The sequence below is a fragment of the Solea senegalensis genome, unplaced genomic scaffold (assembly GCF_019176455.1).
Source record: "Solea senegalensis isolate Sse05_10M unplaced genomic scaffold, IFAPA_SoseM_1 scf7180000015630, whole genome shotgun sequence".
Lineage (NCBI taxonomy): Eukaryota > Metazoa > Chordata > Actinopteri > Pleuronectiformes > Soleidae > Solea > Solea senegalensis.
This window is the reverse complement of record NW_025321392.1, coordinates 42,895-63,736: the sequence shown is the minus strand read 5'-3', so window position 1 is coordinate 63,736 and position 20,842 is coordinate 42,895. Positions and strand designations below refer to the sequence as shown.

Below are 20,842 nucleotides of genomic sequence, written 5' to 3'. Positions count from 1 at the left end.
AACGAGGTGAATAGCTGCTGTCAAACATGCTCCCAGTGAGCAGAGGAAGATGGAGTGATGGGAACCCTCAAGCTTCTGTGGTTTCCTCTTAGGAAATCATGGTCTCACCATGAGCGAGTCTGCACACCAATGTCAACAAAGCCATTGTTTACATTATTCCACTGCCCGTTACTACTGCTAATGCAACAGTGAATGGTGTGGTTTGGTATGGTGAAGCCCTGGGTCAGGCTTGAGAACAGTACCTTTACTTGGTCAGGGGGGTGTGGTCTGTGCCGCATCAAACATGGAACACAAGACAACGACAGAAACAAAAGACAACAACGGAGGACACACAGCAGCTCTTTTTTCCTGCTTGGTTTGTGGCTGTTTGTCTCAACACAACAGCGAGTGACGTTTCTCTTAAAAGCTGACTGTCATGGGCGGAGCCGGTCTAGCTCCGCCCATGACCATACCGTACCCAAACCCAAAAACTTAATATACTAAACCGAACCATTCCACACGGTGGAAACACAGCGTTGCCCTTCCTTGACATGGGTATCATTAGCAGCGATGGATTTAACGAAGTTAAAACAAACAGAGTTACTAACGGCGTCATTTTAGTCAGTAACGGGGTGATCTAACTAATTACTGTTTCAATCGTTACAATGTTGTTACTGATAATAAAATGTGGTGCATTACATTGTAGCTGTTTTTATTGGACCACATAAGTAATGATGATTGACTGGGGTAGAGTTAAATTCCTGGTTAGCCAATCAGAGGCAGAATTGGGCAGAAACAACCAAGAGACACACGCAACGATGGCGAGCCCAGTGAGTAACGTAAGGTAAAGTTTTTATACTGGAAGTACAGCATATCTGATGTGTTTCATTCTTCTACTATTAGAAACATAGTAATGATGATATCTACAATCTGTCAACTGTCCATTCCATTCATTAAACATATTTAATATTCACTTTTATTATAAATAATTGAACATACAGTTATTCTTTGACATACGTGAACATTAAAAAAGTAACACAATAGTGACGAGTTACTTTTACAATGCAGTAACTCAGTTACTAAACATTTTGGGAGGAGTAACTGGTAACTATAACTAATTACTTTTTAAATGTAATGTGCCCAACACATCTTTATCCGGTAAGTTAATCAGGAAACTGCAGGTCTGGAATAATGTCCCAAACAGTGGTAGAACTGTATGATGGAAAAGTGCCATATTTGTGTAGATGTGAACACTTCCTACATGATAAGGTAAGGTCGAAGTAATCTGAATACATTTACTTCAGTCTGTGTCTAGAGCCTAGCAACTATATTGTAGCATAATTATCTAGCGTTAGCTTTGTTATTTCCATTGAAAAGAAGAAAATATTGTACCCAACATTAATAAAACTGCAACATTATCTGCATTATGAGACTCCAACATTCTAAAGCCTAATCACCTTCAGTTGAACAATAGCACCAACAAGGAGAGTGTTCAAATGTGCTCGTCTTGTGAAAATGGCAAACAGAATATTTACAGTCGACCATTTCTGATGTGCTGGACCCACAGAGGCTCGATGAGAACACACATCACTTTCTGCTCATCAGTACGCTGCTATGTGTTTTTATACTTATACTTCATGTAGCAGAACGCCGCATACTGTACCTTTCATTTTCAGGATAAAGTGTAGCAACTAATGAGGTTAACCACACCATCTTTTCTTCTGAGATCATCATCATCATCATCATCATCATTTTAATCGGGGTTTTTTTTTTTCTCAGTAAAATTCCACAGACCCGCCAGTGTAACATTAATATTAAATTTAGATAATACAAACTGTAGATGCACGCCTACATCTCAATCTCAATCAAAAATAAATAAATCATAAAGTGATACCAGTGTAAACACTCATTAAAGTAATACAAATACTATAATATCAGAGATTACTGTGAATTAGAAGGTTTGGGGTTCTATTGTCTTTTAAATAATAATAATACTAGTTTCATTTATTGCATATCAGGACAATGTTGGGGAATAAATAAATTGTTGCGCCCAAATGAATATGCAATACTAGATGTTTCTGAAGAACAACATTTACATACAGAACAGTATACTACAGGCTTCATGTTCACAGGCGGGCACGAATCTACGGTGGCCGACAATCACAACGACATTAAGAGAAATCACAACGACATTAAGAGGTGGCCGAAAAGTGCAATGTCGTTGTGATTTCTCTTAATATCGTTGTGATTTCTCTTAATAGTGTCGTGATTTCTCTTAATAGTGTCGTGATTCCTCTTAATGTCGTAGTGATTTCTCTTAATGTTGTTGTGATTTCTCTTAATAGTGTCGTGATTCCTCTTAATGTCTTAATATCGTGATTTCTCTTAATGTCATATCGTTGTGATTCCTCTTAATGTGTGATTTCTCTTAATTTGCTGTGATTTCTCTTAATGTTTATCGTGATTCCTCTTTTGATTTCTCTTAATTTCGCTGTGATTTCTCTTAATGTTGTTGTGATTTTTCTTAATGTTGTTGTGATTTCTCGTAATATCGTTGTGATTCCTCTTAATGTCGTCGTGATTTCTCGTAATGTCGTTGTGATTTGCACTTCACGGCCACCGTTGGCTTACAAATAAGAAAAGCTTGAGGTTGTTTTTTAAGTGTTGTTGTACGAGGTGCTGATAATTAGACTTCCACCAGCGTCGCTGACTAACAGACGCGCGCCCTCGTTCTCACATTAAAAAACATGGCGGTCGAATAAGCGCTTCTCAAAGTCCTTGCTGCTAAATGTCAGAACGTCATACAACCAAACTTAAAAATCCTGACCTATCACTTTAGAAAAATGTCTTTAAACAGTGTAAAAATGATCATCTACAAATGTCTTTCTATGACTGATTGATTTAGAGCAGTGTTTCTCAAACCAAGGCCAACGACCACTTAACCCATAAAAACACACTCACGGACCACCTAACTCAAAATCAGTGGTGTCACAAACCGGTTCGCTGCACTGCTCAAGTCAGACAATGCCACAAAATTAATATTTTTTGGATTTAACAGAGGCCACTAGTTTTGATTGGTTAGTTTTAGATTTGATATTGAAAACAACACATTGAGAAACACTGAAATTAAAACACTGACATTTTAAATTGTAAAACTTGATGTTACTTGCTTGTCACCGCGCGGACCACTAGGGGTGGCTCACCGACCACCAGTGGTCCGCGGACCACACTTTGAGAAAGGCTGATTTCGAGTCTTACTTCCTAAAGCACTTTTCATCCCAGACACTCTGAGATGAACGATGTCTCTCCAGCACAGTCACGTCATAACAACATTGGGGCCATTTTCCAGCCACTGGCTGTTGGAAGTCACTCCAGTGTACTCCACAGTGTACAGTGTGTGAGTGCACTGCTGTGTCCTGGACGCTGGTGTCGTGGCTGAGGTGAGACAGACAACACTGCCAGCGTCTCAGGAGGCAAAGTAAGAGCTCTGCATTGAGTGCAGGCGGTCGATAGGGTTTCCTGTGCGAGCCTGGAAGGGTCCCACATCTGTAGTGGTCAGGAAACAGTCACTTAGACTGGTCAGAGACGCTTCACTGTCAATGTCGTAGATAAAGGAATCAGTACCTGGAAAAGACAAGAGGAAGTCAGACACAGGAGGATCAACCCACGGGGCTACGTATTAAAGGCCCAATATGCAATACTTGCACGCATGTCAGACCAAAACAAAAGCAACAGTATCAGCTGATGCCGTCAGCTAAAACAAGAACAATTGATCAAGTTCATCTAAACTAAATTTATGCAACGACAATTTGTTTACATGAGTTTGAATTAACTTCATTCATGTAGGTTTTAAACTTGAAGTTTGTTAACTGTTTTCTTTTTTCAGTGTATTCTCGCTCGTCACCAATGGAAACACACTTGTCACACAGGGTGTATATCAAGTGACGTGTCTCTCTCTCCCTGTGTGCGTGTCTCTCTCTCCCTGTGTGTGTGTGTCCCTCTCTCTCCCTGTGTGTATCTCTCTCTCTCTCCCTGGTGTGTGTCTCTCTCTCCCTGTGTGCTCTCTCTCCTCTCTCTCTCCCTGTGTGCTCCTCTCTCCCTGTCTCTCTCTCCTGTGCAGTCTCTCTCTCTCCCCTCTGCTCTCTCTCTCTCTCCCTGTGTGTGTCTCTCTCTCTCTCCCCTGTCTCTCTCCCCTGTGTGTGTGTCTCTCTCTCCCTGTGTGTGCCCTCTCTCTCCCTGTGTGTCTCTCCCTGTGTGTGTGTCTCTCCCTGTGTGTGTCTCTCTCTCTCCCTGTGTGTGCTCTCTCTCCCTGTGTCTCTCTCTCCCTGTGTGTGTCTCTCTCTCCCTGTGTGTCTCTCTCTCTCCCTGTGCTCTCTCTCCCTGTGTGTGTGTCTCCTCTCCTGTGTGTGTCTCTCTCTCCCCTGTGTGCTGCCTCTCTCCCTGTGTGTGTCTCTGTGTGTGTCTCTCTCCCTGTGTGCTGCTCTCTGTGTCTCCCTCTGTGTCTCTCTCTCTCTCTCTCTCCCTGTGTGTGTCTCCTCTCCCTCTCTCTCTCTCCCTGTGTGTGTCTCTCTGTCTCTCTCTCCCCTGTGTGTCTCTCTCTCCCTGTGTGTGTCTCTCTCCCTGTGCGTGTCTCTCTCTCCCTGTGTGTGTCTCTGTCTCCCTCACAGCTCCCTACCTTTAACTACTATTATTTCAAAGAGCTCTATAAATACTAATTACATTCCGTCCTCAGTCCACATTAACATGGTGGACGCATGATGTTCTTCATGTTTAGATGCAGCAGTTAGAGAGTGAGGCGCTCACCATAGGGGTTCATGTGGTCACCAGGCATCTGTGGCGGGGTGAGGCCCTGCTGGAACGCATCAGTGTTGTAACAGTTGTGCTCCATGGTCTCCATGGTTACCAGGTGCTGCTGCTGGTTTGGAGGCAGAGGTCCTGAGTAGGAGTGGAGCAGGCCTTTCATACAGCCTGATGTTTCCTCTGGAACAACAGCGTTACAGGGACGTCTATGAGCTCGTCAAGATGAGCAATTCATCCATGAAGTATTTTTTTTGCATGTACAGTTATCACTAAACAAAGGAAAATACACGAGGAAATAGCTTTTTACCGTGGTGAACCACTTTGGGATACTAGGGTACTGCTTTCACAGTAAATTACTGTGTATAAATAAACTTTCACTGAAATTTACTGTATCAATTTATAGAAAATGACTGTTTATTGTAACTTGAGCTATATTGTCCAGTATTGAGTAAGTGCTGTATTTTACTGTAACCTTGTGTTATACAGTATATTACAGTGTTTCTCTGTATAAATATAGTGTCAAACTTAACTTGACACTTACACCTGCAGTGTAGCTGTAGTTATCAGTTAAAGACTCTTTCACTAAATGTGATGGGGTTATTTGTGATTGGTCCCTGTGTGTGAAGCGGGCGTGTCCACTTATTATCCATATGTCCATATGTGTCTGTTGGTATTACTAATCTTTAGACTCCAGAAGATGTTAGTGAAGTTCATAACATCTATTTATTTAAATAATAAGTCTATATTAAAATATGTACGTTACACTTCTTGCCAACTTGTATATTAAGATTATCCTTTATGTATAGTAACATTTCCAACAATCAGTAACAGTCTGTTACTATGTTGTCCTGCAGGACACACATATGGCAAAAAGTGAATATAACTAAACATTTTAAAGCACTTTTAATAAACATTGTTGTTGTCCTTCTCCCTTTAAGGGACGCCGCAGCGGATCATCAGCCAGATAGATAATGTGATTGTTTATCAATAAAAATAAAAACCCTTGACAACTGCACCCTGTGAAATTATTATTATTATGTACATAATAATGAATTGGACAGATAAAAGTATAAATTGTAAAATTCTGCACAGTATGGGCCCACTTCTAGCCCTGGATCCAACGTTCAGCTGTGAGCGTTCTCCGTCCCTGTATATAGTACTATAAATGCCAAATGTGCCAAAACACATAAGCATTTGTTTGTAATGTAATACATTTCACCGTGGAACCTCTTTTTCAAATTAAAATATAGGTATAATATTGTCCTATTTTCAGAGTATTGTACGTAAATATTGTGTCATAAGTGACTAACTGATTTTAAAGTCGCCTCACCAGTCATTTGAGCGGCTTTATCTCATCTTAACATCATCTCCAAACATCCTCCGTTTGTTAGTTTGCTTTGCTCATTTGATTTAACAGCAGCAGCAGCAGCTTCCACTATAATAAACCTGGCTGCTCTGCCAATATTGACACACTGGAAGTCCCTGAGCAGATCGAGGCAGTGTCTGCCAAAAGCCCTGAGACACTTATCTAAACTGTCTGCTCATATCAGCTGCGCAGAGAATCATGGCTAACACTTTATAGCCCCACTGTCTGAGAAAAACCCCCAAAAAGTCCTATTTACCCGCAGCGATGTCACTGCGGCTCCAGAGTATGAGCCTCGTGCTAAAGCTCACAAAACTGGGAGTGTTTGCAGAGGGACTCTTCTCTGTTCATGGTTTCCCAGCCTTTCAGTGTGTAAGACAGCGATAACGTCAGAATTATCGGTGTGGCTTGTCTCTTTTTGGTGACGTTGAGATGATAAATCCTCACCTTGGCCTAGTCTTTGGCCGCTGTGTTGCTCCTGCTGTTGCTGCTGTCTGCGGGCTAACTTCTTCATCTGCAGATAAACACAGTATACAGCTTGGTAGCTGAACGACACAAGCAAAACAAACAGACAAACAAATGCAGGGGAAACCGCGCACGTTAACCTCCTCGAAATGACACACTTCCAAAGTGTAACGAGCAATTTTCCCGTGTTCTTACAACCTGTAAAGGTACCTTTTTTTTTCCAAAATATGAGCAAAAATGAATAAAGATTAAAGAATAAAACTAAAAAGGGTTTGAGGGAAGGGACAGATGGGCCTGTATTAAGTTCCACCAGTCACAGTGGAGAAGTGGTTTCCATCTTACACAGAGTAAATCCACACAAAAACTTTGGCCCGGACCCAGTGGTGGATCCAGAATGTGGTTAATGACTGGGCCTGGAAAATGTACATGGGATTGTTTTAAGCTGCGATGTATAAATGTATAAACGTCATATCAGGAGGAAAAAACCCGTCAGACTGGTGACAGGGTGGGGAGGCCAAGAAGTGCTTGACCCTTTCATTTATTTAATTAGTACTTCATCATGTATAATCACTTAAGTATAGTTTCATTTCATAGCCTCATGGCACTTTTCTATTATACAGTTCTAGCACTACTTGGCTTGACTCGACTGTTAGGGACAGTACCTGGTACCAGGTGCTTGTTTTGGTACCTGCATCACTGGAAGACTGTGTCCAACTGTAGGTCAGTTAAAAAGACTTAACAATCCTAAAACATGTGTTAATCGCCAACATTACGACCCCGTCCACATTGAGGAGGTACCATGAAGTCATGGTCTGATACCAAACTGAGTCGTGGAGTAGTGCAAGAACTGTTTAAAAGGAGCCTCAGAAAATCCCTGTGTTCTTCAAAGATCACGTCCACAATGCAGAATGTAAAAGATTAGTATTATTATTATTCTTGTTGTCTACTGCTGTACTGACCTTTGCTCTCTGATTCTGGAACCAGACCTGGACCACACGAACACTGAGTCCTGTCTCTGCAGCCAGAGTCTCCCTCACCTGCAAGTCAGCGTCACATGGCAGATACTAGAGTTACGATGTACCCAGACATTCATGGAGTGTTGTTGGGCGTCATGTCACACAGTGCTGGTTTCAAGGTTTAAGAGTTCACTGCACATATATATCATATATCACAAAACCACCAGACCTGCAGAATTACATCTTCAACATTTTTCCTTTTCTTTTATCACACAATGGAAAAAATTGTGTCTAAAGTGCAACTTAATTCATTCACACTGTTACACCCTAACTGATAGTGAGAAAATTACCATATACTGTACATAAGCTATAATAGATGAACTTTGATTTTAGCTATAACTATAGAAAGACAGTGACATAATCACTCCAGTCTAATGAATGAGAGGCTGAGAGTATAGGTGTATGTGTCTGGAGAGGGTCGGCCCACCCTCATGATAAACATGCCCTCATTCCTATTATAGTGATTGTAATAATTGTAATTAGTAATTGTCCTATTATAAAAGTATACATATATCTCATGCCATTCTGTATCCTGAGTTTTAGTAGCCCATATATTGATTGAACATAAATACCTTGTGTGTGTATGTATTTGTTGCACCTTTGTGTTCTGTTTAATGTTATTATTAGAAGCCCAGGGTTATAATTATTCATAAATAACCTTTATTTCTATCGATGGTCATCACGTCCTGTCATTCCACACACACACACATATCATATCTTCATTTTACCTCGCACTTCATCTCTTACTATTAAAGTGCATCGTCTGCTGCTTCTCACCTGTAAACACAGATACACCTGTACACACACACACATCTTAACCACTGAGGACCCTCATAGCTGCCCAGACTACTGCCCGTCCGTGTGTACACTTTCATAATCAAGTCCTTTACAGTAATGCTATACCTCACCCAGCCACCAGGCTAATGTAAACAACACAAATAACAATATGACAATACAATGAAGACATACAACTTATTATTCAAATGGAATAAAATATAAGTGAAATTACATTTCAAAGCCATTCTAATCATGTATCCCACATATAGACTAATTATTATTATAGTCAAAATCCAAAAAAATATTATTCCAAGTGAAAGGGAACTTGGCTTGTAACCAGTTGCCGGTTCGAGTTCCCATCAGGTCAAGTTGCTCAAATCCCCCCTGGGACTGATAAAAAAGGACTCATTTATTTTTATTTTATCACCCACTCCCTCACCTTTCTGCAGGGTTTGGAGGAAACCTCAAAGGAGGCCTTGAAGGCTCTCCTCTGCTGCGTGGAGAGGATGGTGCGTGGCCGTTTGGAACGACACGGGTCTTTGCCGTCGCTGCCACCGTTCCCTGCTGCGGGACACTTCTCTGAGGCCACGTTCATGTCCTCATCATCACTGTTATCTGTCACAGACACAAAGAGACAATCTAATGAGTCTGATGAAGCCACGTGAAGCAGGAACTTTCTCCAGGATCTACAGAAATGTCCACAACATCTGCTCAGGGGTTTAAAGTCCCTGAAAGTCCCCTCACATGTATAGAAGAGACACCGGATGCTTTGAGTGCTTCGCCCCACCCAAATTGGATGGTTTTGGTTTATTGGAGTTCACATGGATGCCATTAGGTCTGAGTCACGCATAGATTGTGGGGGATCAGAGGTCTCAGTCTTTGCTTCTTTATCGTGATGATATTATTGTCTTTTTGTCATTGAACTATCTCGTTTGGAATAGTTCAATCTCAAGGTCGAGTCTGAAGTCACATATTTGGGACACCTGAACATTTAAAATCATTTTGGGATTTTGTTTGTCAGACACACTGAGGAAGTGAGAGCAGCGTCATTAAACTGATTCATGATATTACCTGAGTTCAGGTTGTCTGAACTGAGCAGCTCCCGCTCCCTCTCATAGTCGTCCTTGCAGAGCAACTGACCGGCTTTCAGGACAAACTGGTCTCCTTTGCAGAGCTGTCGCTCACAGATGCAGCAGCAGAAGCAGAGCAGGTGGTAAACACTCTCCTGAACTCGCATCACCAGCTCAGTGGGTGCTATCTTCCCCGCGCAGCCGCTGCACTTAGACGCAAACAACCTGAGGAAAAACGGATGAGGGAGAAGTGTGAACAATGTCCTGAAAAAAGACTGGAGCCATGGAGTCTTAATCTTAATCTAAACTTCATAAATCTGCCCACGGTTGTCCATGTGGAGCACACCTCTAAATTGAGTCCATGCAATTGATGTCACTCAACGAAGAATCAGTAACCATGACAAACGTGCTCGAGGTTATGTGAGAAAGGCCACTGGTACACACACACACACATGCATGCATAAGAAACACTCAGTAGGTGCAAAGTCCTGGTGAGAAATCACCAATACTGGAATGGAGTATGCTCATACTCTTTCCAGGCTACCTTAAGTGGGCATGGAGTTAAAGGTGTCCATTATGTGGGTCCCACATGTGGGCAGACACAGGAGACTTTTGGTCAGATTAACCCAAATGACACAAAGTTAGAAAAATGATTCAGGAACGTTTCCACCTGGGAAAGACTCCCTGATGGTGACGAGATAAAAATGACAGCCTTGTTTTCAGTAGGTTTGATTTTGTAAATGTGTGGATAAAAGATACCAATGACAGTGCAGGGAAAACACCCTGAGGTTTTCTAATCACTCAAAGCTGCTTCACTACAGTTTTTTGTCATTCACCCATTCACACCCATTCACTTCATTCATTGCTTTATCAACTTTCACACCCATTCACACGCTGCCAATGTGGATTCAGGTGTCTTGCCCAAGGACACTTTGGCATGTGCGCTGGCGGAGTTGGGAATCATCCCACAACCTTGCAGTTGAAAGACGTCTCACTCTACCACTGAGCTACCGTCAGCCCGAAGTACAGAACTATATCAAGTACAAGTACAAAAACATCAGTTAAAAGTGGAGAATCACATGTTTGAAAGAGTCCACGGTCAGGATGGCAGTAAAAACCACCCTTTCACACGACGTGTGCTGTAACGTCACATCCAGCAGAACAGCAGCCAGATGTGTTCGGGCGAGATTAACGAGTCATGTTCTTAACCCCTGAGAGAGGCTGTTTGATGTTGTAATGGGCCACACGGGCTCGGTTCTAACCATTCACACGGAAAGAATAGGGGACAGTTTTCCAAGCGACTAATGATCTACGTCTGGAGGACTTTGACAAATTCAAGATGTTTGATAGGTGTGTGCCATTGATCTTTCTTTGTCTGTTTGTTTTTCTAATTAACAATGACTAAAGATCAGTAGCTGTATATGTATGTATATACTGTATATACTGTATTCCTGTATATATTGGCTCCTCCCTTTGGGGTGACCACAGTAGCCTAAAAAGGTCGTAGTGATCATCACATGACTTTTTTGTTATCATTAAGTTTTAAAACATATTTTATCATCATTATAGCCCATATGGAAATCTTATATATCACAATTACATTCTTGTATTGTATATTATTGTTTTCATTCATTCATGTTTTTGGAATATATTCCTTTTTTTAATTTATTGATTTTTTTATATAATCTATAATTAAGTCTGTATTGAACTGCCATATTTGTCACATATGTGGTAACTAATATATGGTTACATGAGCAGTATAGATATACTATATATATATATACATATATATTATATATATGTAAATATATATATATGTATATATATAATATATACTATAATAAGTATGTAAATTGAATGTACAGCTGTATATGGGAGATGAGTTGTTATATATAAATATATATATATATATATATATATATATATATATATATATATACATGTATATATATACATGTTGGTATATGAGTGTAACTTGGCAGCTGCAGCTCTAATCCTTTCTTCTACATCTGCTCATTTACTGTAATGTGTCTGAAGTCTCTGTTTATTCCCAAGACGTCAGTCATTGATCCTGAATGTGGAAACTACTGCATGTGCTGTGATGTCATCTTTGCACTCAGATGGTTGTCACTGTGTGTGTGTGTGTGTGTGTGTGCAGATATTACTCATGTTGTGGGGACCTACATGTGTTTACAGTCACATTATGGGGACGAAAAGCAAGTTCCTATAAATCCATTCTCACAATTCTCTCTTAAATGATTATGAATTGATTATAAATCTGATGTATTATTGTTGTTATTGGAAAAATAAATGAAGAAACACTGAATATGTAAGTATAAGTAAGATGCCAGATTTAGATTTGTGTTTCTTCACTTGGTTTCCAGTGAAAATACAATTGAGTATGAAAGGACGATCTTTAATGAACACACACCTTTTTAGTAATTATTAAGATTAATTACATTAAGATGTAAAAAAGAATATGACACAATATTTCTTCACACTGGATCTTTAGAAAGAGCGACAGCAGAATAAACAGTTTAAAATGATCTATAATCATGGTCCACATGTACATAGTAAAAACACAGATTCTGCTGTTGGTTGTGTCTAACTGTGCGGTCTACGGAACACTGCGAGAGCCACTGGTGAAGCTGTAGACTTCAAAACACTGCTCCCTGTGAGTGTGTGGACTTAAAGTCTAGTGTGTTTTAAGAAACCTTGTTTGGCGCGGCTTTCCGTGTAAGTCATCTTTTGTCCCGACCGCTGCTCAGCAGTTCATTTCATTGAGGACCTGGACCACCACTGCTGGGGGCAGCCTCTTTAGAAGAGCCTCGTTGACCCCCCCTGGCCCTGCGCCCCATGCTTCCACACTGCTCCAATGGATTAGCGACCATAAAGAGGTACAGGATTACAGAGGATAAGAGGAGCAAAGAAAGGACCAAGGCATGAAAACAGACTGTGTGTGTTACTTCACTGTGCTCCTGTTTGCTCTCCCTCCTCGGGGAGCTGGGTGACCTAAAGGAAGACAATGGTTGTGTGGGGGGTGGCCTGGGACTGGCAGCTTGTTGGAGTTTTAATTAGTAGGTGTAATTAATAGATGCTTGTGAAGGAGGTAGAGGGACATAAAAGCAGGATTCAGGGAGTGGAGATGTGCTGTTTACTCAGCCAAAGCTCAAGAAGTCACAATAAAGCCTGCAGATTCTCTGCAGACTCACCTCTGTTTGTTGTTTGTAAGCAGAGAAATAATCACATGCTCCTTTTATTGAGTTTCACTCGAGCTGAAGCAGAAGAAGGATTTTCCTGTGGCGTTATTGATCCATCGTTGTGATGTAAACCAACATCTGTGCACCTCACTGCATCTGGATCTGCAACATCACAGGAGGTGACAGTGGACCGTGACCTGTGATTGGTCTGCAGGTGCTGACGTCACATGACCAAGACGCTGTTCACGGCTACAGACATAAAGACCTACAGTTTGAGTAAACTGTGGTAATCATTAGGAGTAAGCACTGGAATGAATGTGTATGCAATTGAATGCATAATATTCATCATTTAATATGGTAGGCCTCCATATTATTCTCTACCGCTCAGGTCGCTCTCGCTGACCCCTGGTATAGACGTACTGGACAACACAAACATCACAACCTCGACACAAGCCACGGAAACACACTGTAGTTTTGGCTATGCTTGACGCCACGCCATTTAAAGTGAATGGGAAGTGTTTCAGCTATAAACCCAACTCTCTCAGCTCAGCATCAAGCTCATCCAAACCTCTGAAGGTTTCCTCACGTGTGTTCTTGTTCCTGAGTCTTGTCTTTGTTTGCTGATGCAAATTTATGATTCGTCAACTTCTGATGCCATCTTTGGCATTTTGAATGGAATGATGGAAAAGTTAGTGTTGTACATTAACTTTTAAGCTTTCAGTGAGTTAAACTAATACGACTCAAAGCATGTTCTGACATCATAAAACAGAACTTTTCAACACAGGTGTCGCCAATGACAGCCAGGCTGCTGCTAAGTTAAGATGGAGGTCATACTACTGTGAAAAACACCTATTATATGGTCATTATAATCTTATGCACAGCTCATACATGCTGAAAACAGCAGCACAGGAAGAGAAGGAGGTATTTCCACCGTCTCAGCAGAGCAGAGAGGGAGATGAAGGTGGAATTGTCTTCTCTTGGCAACAAGGCAGAAGCAAAGCAAATGCCAAGTAACACACACACACACACACACACACACACACACACACACAGTGTGAGTCAGACAGACTATGAAAGAGAAAAAATGCAAATCACACGTGACTGACAGTTGTAAGGTTCTTTTTGAGTGACATTTTGGGAAATGTGCTTGATTTTCTATCAAACAGAGGCCTTCAGTCTTTATTTGTGATCAAAACAAAGGAACATTTGCACATTTTCTGGACTTTGGTGTGTGAGACTGAGCCGTGATTAGCTCTACTGCTGTTTAAATCAAAATAACACATTTGAGCTCCTGTCAGTATGTGAACTTGTTGACAGACTTTGGTGTATGTGAGTGAGGCCTTTTCATTGGACAATATTCTGTTTTCTTTAACCTTGGGGTTTTATGTTTATATATTTTTTTTCAGTCTGGTCAAAAGTTTTACATTAAAAACTAAAGAACACGTCCACAGAGGCGGAGCCAATCACAGCGTAACATGATATACAGACGTTGAGACTCTTCTTTAAATATAAATAAAAAAAGAGTCGTATCCATGGACTCCACCTCATCCAGCCTCACACTCAGACTCAGATGCGACTGCAGTCTGATGTTAGTCGGGGTCATTTATTCTCATTCCCTCCTGCTTTCGTTTCTTTTGTCTCTTTTATTTGCATTTTAGGTCCTAATTTTGTAAATCCATTCTTTTTCTGGTCTTAACGCGAGAGTTCTGCCGTTCACTCATTCACAGCCACATTGCAGCACACACCGCTCTATATAATATATCATAACCACTCACACACTGCTGGCACAACCGCCAGGAGCAATTAGTGGTTTAGTGTGTTGCCCAGGGACGCACGAGTGTGCAGACAACTGCTGTAAAACACAGAAAGAAAGCGTTTTTCCTTCAACAGATAAAGTAAAAAGCAACATGAACACTGTCATCATCAATATAATACTTTATATTATACTATTTCAGCAGCTGTGTGTGGAGATTAACCTGGGACCGTCTGCAAAGGTTTTGTCTCGTATGGACATTTTAAAATGTAATGTTTGTCCTGCCTGTCCTGTCTGTCTGTCCTGTCTCATATGAACCACTGTTAGGACAGAGTCTGGTTCCCATTTTTTCCTCTGGCTTGTCTCTGGTAATAAAAGTAATTAATTCAACAAACTCCTCTGACGTCCCGGTCTAAATCTAACGGTTATGGCCCTTGTGACAGAACCCTAATTCTGTGCCTGCCGCCCCAGTGGCTTGGCGGTTTGGCTGGGCTGCAGCGTCTCACTGTTTGATCCCCGGGCCCATTAAGAGGCTACGGCATAAAAGCCTTTGCGTCCGAGACGTTTTTACAGCGGCGGCTCTCAGTGCTCAGACGTGGACAAAGAGCAGAGGTGGCGTGGGCTGGGAAAGTGAAACCAATGTGCACAGACAAAAAAGTGGTAAAAATATCATTTGGAATTTCGTTTTTGAACAGTGATATTGTCACGGTCGGCTCCCGGACACAGGGTTCATTAAAAGTGTTTCTGTTTCTACTATTTTGCATTTGTGTTTGAGTTATTTTTGGACGTCTGTCTGCGTCCCGTTGTCCTGTGTTGTCCCTGCCAGTCTCCTGTGCTAGATTGGCTCTTGAATCCTGTTTTCTGCTTGATTTTGGTGATTCATTTAATGTTGTGTTCTCCTCTGTCGCAGCGTGTGGGTCTAGCTGCAAGATAAAGTGATAGTAGACTTAAGCAGGTGTATATTGGCCGTTCCTTTGTTTCTGTGAGCCACAAATGACGACTGTAATGTAAAGTAGTTTCCTGTTAGAAAAGTAAAGTAGTGATCATAATCTTAATATTTCACAGTAGAGTTTTGAGTTGTGTGCAGTGATAAGGTGTAAGATCTGCATCAGACTCATCGTTTATTTCTACATTTATAACAGAAATATTTGAACTGCCTTGACTGCTGCTGCTGCTGCTGCTGCTGCTGCTGCTGCTTCTGCTGCTGCTGCTGCTACTCTGAAGTCAACGCAGGGTCAGAAGGACCCGAGGCGTAAATCACTGCGGCCGGACGACGGCGTCACAGCGAGGCGATGAAACCTGACCTGCATGTTTTTCCTTTGCTCTGCCTGGTCGTTGATCAGCTGAGGTATCAAAACAGAACCAGAGCTGGTTTCTGTGTTGCTCCTTTGAGGAGGTTGACTTTGTTAACCACCTCCTTTTCTCTTTTCTTTGCCCCCGCACACACACACACACACACACACACTGTCGGATGGTGGAGTGAGTGGAGACCCTGCTGTGTCTGGGTCCAGGATTTACTCCTGGACCCTCACCTGCTGGGGTCTCTGCTTTGATTGATGTTTCTACAGACATAAAACCTGCCCACTTTTACAATGACATACGCCACACGGCTCTTTGTTTGATGATGAAGTGCAAAGAAGCAGCACCACTGGATCTTTCCCATCATACAGTTTGGTATCAGTCACGTCCTTTTCCATTACTTCATAGAACCTCCTCAACATGGGCGGAGTCATCATAGTTACCCAGCCCCTCTGGTCATCTCCCAAACACTTCCTTCCAAAGTGACCATGCAGACGTCCGCCACTGCACACAGTGAGTGTTCAAAGACTAAACAAAGACTCGCAGAGATTATCTGACGGTTACACGGGCGGCTGTCAGCACGCTGCAAAAAAACAAGAAAACAAAAAAACACGCCCTCAATAGAAGAGAGAAGACCACCCAGATGCAGGGAGGACCCCCAACAACAACACACACACACACACTGCTGCTCACCTTTAACTAAGTTACACTAAGATTTAAATTCCAGGATTTCACTTTAACTGTAATTTTCACAATAAACTACATTGTTATCATTTATCGAGCTCCACATGTGTGTGTTTTATTTTGTGTTTAAATGTGTGTGTGTGTGTGTGTGTGCGTTACTATGACAGGAAACTCCTCCAAAGTGATTTACACAGTGAAGTAAAATCGTTATAGTAATATATTTTATCACATGTTTACTTTGAAGTAAAACAAAAACGGTTACATATACGACAATAGCTGTGAAGTTACAGGAAACCGCTGTAAAATGAGAATATAGCACACAGTAATGTCCTGTAAATATGGAATATTTTACAGTGTACTCTTCTAATAAGAGCATATTAATATCATTTGTGTATGTAAGTGACTTTGTGGTGCAAATAATACATAAATCTATCATGAAATAATCATATTTCATATTCTATAAGTGTACATTCAAGTGATTGTCTGAATTGTTGTGTTTCAAATTCACTCAGAACTTTACACACAACATTTAAAAGACGCGCTCTGATTTTTCAGCTACTTACATGTGAACGTATTCTTGTTTAACGACAAAATCATTCAAATAAGACATTCGAGAACATTTACTCGTCCTACGTTACATTATAACGCTGTCAAATGTGGAATTATTAAATATTCTGGTTTCTTTCTATCTTTCTATATTCTAAATTCAGAGATCATTATTATTATTTATTACTTTGACCTTCTCTGTCTTAAAGGTTCTGACACGTGGGATGAATAAAGGATTATTGTATCTTATCTCATTATTTCAGGTTTGAGAAACACTGATCAAATCATTTTTTCTGAATTTTCTTACATTTTATGGACCAAACAAATGAAACTAATTATTTGTTGCAGTTTCCATGCTTATGTCTGTTTATGCTGGTAATAAAAAAGGTTTAATGAAAACGACTGGTGTCGTTTATTAACTGGTACAAAATAATAGTTTGTAATGAAATAAATGATTGTTTTGGTTTCCTTCATTTTTTTTATGAGATATTTTTATTTATATTATTCATTATAATGTCACTCTCTCTCGTCTGCACTTTCCTATTCTAAGTGAAGCACTAAGTGTGTTGAACTTGCATTAAACGTCAAAAGTAAACCGGTTTTCTTTAAAGTATTAGAGCCACAATTCTGACTTTAAACTCAGAAATCATGCTGTTTTACATGTGGCCCTAATCCTCTTCCGTAGGGGCCCCTGGTGATCAGCGAAAAAGGTGAAAAGTGACGTCACGTCAGTGTCGTAGCACACAGATGATTTAAGCCCTGGTGTAATAATCTGGACTCTTACTGCTGGTAGTCTGTCTTGCAGTAGAGTTTGGTGTCTCGCGTGTAGCAGGTGGCGGTGAGCGGCCGCTGGCACGCGGCACACTGCAGACACTCCTCGTGCCAGGACGACTCGTTGACCCGCAGCAAGAATCGGTCCGAGATGATCCGCGTGCAGCCCTCACAGACGGCGCGAGGAGGAGGAGAGTCCACACCTGCTGAGGAGGAAGTAGAGAGGGAAGAGGAAAGGGTAAGGAAGAAGATGAGGAGGAGGAGGAAGGAGAAGTGGGGGAGGAAGTAGAGAAGAAACAGCATGAGAGGAGGGAAAGTGAAGGAAATGAAGAGGAGGAGAGGAGGGAAAGAGGAGGAAGAGATATTTTTACATTATTACTATAATGATTATATGTTGTTTTATACTGAACTGTATATCTAAACTTGCAAGAATGATTTTATATTTAAGTTAAGTTAAGTTAGTTAAGTTACTAACAATAATAATGAAATAATTAGTAACTAATAAAATCATTCTTGCAAGTTTATATACAGTGTGTGAGAGTTCTACGTTTTTCTTTTCTTTCTACGGCTGTTTTAAGACGATGTGAGAAGTCATTACCAGGAATTTTGGATAAAAAAATCAATAAAATAAACACAATTATTTAAAAAGAAATGAGCTTTTGTAAAATAAAATTGAAAACAGGTCACCTTATCTCTCACTCCATCTTAATCTAAGTTCACTATAGGAGGAAGAGGAGGATGATGAGAGAACACCACTGTGTGCTCCTTGGTGTGTTTCAATAGAGGAGTGAACATGTGAAATGGTTTCATGTGGAGTATTTATGTGTCGTCTGGCAGCTGTAGTGTTCATTGTTACATGTCATTTTCCATTTGTATGAACGGCTGAAGACACTTCCATAAAAAGACACAGTATAAGCAGCAGCATAAGCAGCAGCAGCATAAGCAGCAGCAGCAGCAGAATAGTCAACACACACACAACTCACAGTCTATCACCCACCGATCATCTATTCACTTATTCATCAAAGAATGTTTTAAGATTGAATGTCACATGTTTGAAGTGTGCGCTCAGAGAAACAAAAAAACAACGCACACTTCTTATTTATGAGGACATGAAAAATCTACTTTTGTATTTAAAACTGATCTGTAAAATAATCTGTAATTGTTTTCATATATTATTACAGGAATATGGAATAAATCACTGATAAATCATAAAGAATCATTTTACAGATATGAATGTGATTTAATATGATGTAAAGTAGAACTGTTGACCACTTACAAATCTCTACATTTTTATGGATATATATTCTACCAAGAGCAAATAGTTATATAATGAAATTGCTAAACTGAATTTACTTTCCTAAAATTAAATTACAAGCTCTCCACTTTTACTGTCTAGTTTATCATCATTATTATTATTATTATTGTTGTTATTATTGTTATTATTAGAAGAAGAAACAGTGTATTTTGTATTTGTAATGTATGTCCTGTGTACGGAACAAATGACACATTGTTTTCACATTGTGCCAAACACACTGAAGCTTTTATTAATTTAATGAATTTACATAAGACATTATTATCTAATTTAATTTGAAATATGAAAATGGCAAAAATGATTAAATAAAATGTTTTAAGTATTTTTATTTAGGAACATGGTGAAATATTCAGGAACCGTTTTGGTTGAATAGAATTTTTTTTTCACACGCAATTTGTTTACTTAACAATTGAGTCTTTTATGTAAAGTCTGGCTAAATGTATTTTTTTTAATATGAGATATTTTTAAAAAAAAAACTATAATTACACAATTCTAACTTCAAAACAAAAAACAACATACGTCCACCAAATGAAAGCAAATCATCTTTTTAAAAATAAAAAGATGAGAGCACCTGCGGTAACCACAGGTTTGTATTTTATTTCTCTTCTTTAGTTTTTGTTCAAATAAAATGCTTTTATTTCATTTTTAACAGTGCAACAGAGTTGGAAGACAGAGATTTCCAGTTTTTATCTTAACTTCATGTGATGAAAATAAAAGAATCCGACTCCTGGAATATTTCACTCTGCGCTGTTGTCATACACTATATTTTAATTGTGGACAATAAAACTGATAAAATAATAAAGAAAAAATCAAGCAGTGATGGTGTGTGTGTGTGCGTGTGCGTGTGTGTGTGTGTGTGTGTGTGTGTGTGTGTGTGTGAACACACTCACCGATCACACGGTCCACAGAGCTGACATCAGTCTGCACACGGTCCTCGATCTTTATGTCCCTGAGCATCTTCAGACACTTCCACAGGTGAGTCTCAGGTGACACCAGACCCAGTGTTGTGTGTGTGGAGTGGAGTGGAGTGATCCTCAGCCCTCAGTCTCCACACACACACACACACACACACACACACACACACACAGGCAAAACAAAACTTGGTGGAAACAAATCAGTGTGTAAAATCCACAAAAGCTGAACCTTCAAGAGTGTAGAGTGTCCCACAGTGACAGTCCACACACACATACACACACACACACATGCACACTCCTCCCACCCTCTGTAGCCCTGGACCCGCCCACACACACACACAAAAACACACCCAGAGTGCACTGCACTGACTTCCATTCAGACAGACCTAAAACCACACGCGTCAAACTCAAGGCCCTTGGCCCACATCTGGACCGCCGTACAGTGGTTTTTGGCCCACGAGATAATATGTTTGGTCTTTATTCGCTCCTCCATGAACACACTCAGAAAAGAAAGAAACAATAACAGTTAATACATTTACTTTCAGGTCACTGTACAAAGTATAAAGACAAATAAAATAAAAAACATATGATTTGAATGATCTGAATTTGTGTGGAAAACACAGAGCTGGAAGCAGAGAGATTTATAACGTTTGTATTTTGCTTTGTCTCTTTCTGCTTTAATTGTCTAGTAAAAAATAATTAGCTGAGACACATCATGTGACTACAGGCCTGTGTGTGCTCTCCTACAGAAATACAGCAGAGGAAAGTGACGATTTCTATGGAAAATCATTCATAATAAATCATTTACTGTACGTCTAATGTTGACCTCTCTTCTACATTTATCTTCTTTTACTCCAGCTGCGTTGATATTTAGCCTCTTCTGAGCCTTTTAC

At 40.3% G+C, this 20,842-nt stretch overlaps 1 protein-coding gene across 1 annotated transcript; it reads right to left on the bottom strand.

Moving 5' to 3' along the window:
- Nucleotides 1-2,472: 2,472 nt before the first annotated feature.
- On the bottom strand, nucleotides 2,473-20,022 carry LOC122762405 (LIM homeobox transcription factor 1-beta-like). Its single transcript, XM_044017587.1, has 8 exons — nucleotides 19,926-20,022; nucleotides 17,737-17,926; nucleotides 9,472-9,695; nucleotides 8,840-9,015; nucleotides 7,567-7,644; nucleotides 6,590-6,656; nucleotides 4,783-4,959; nucleotides 2,473-3,603 (listed from the first exon to the last, which is right to left on the bottom strand). Exons 1-8 carry the CDS (start codon nucleotides 19,990-19,992, stop codon nucleotides 3,446-3,448), a joined length of 1,137 nt encoding a protein of 378 aa, XP_043873522.1. The 5' UTR covers nucleotides 19,993-20,022; the 3' UTR covers nucleotides 2,473-3,445.
- Nucleotides 20,023-20,842: the final 820 nt, after the last annotated feature.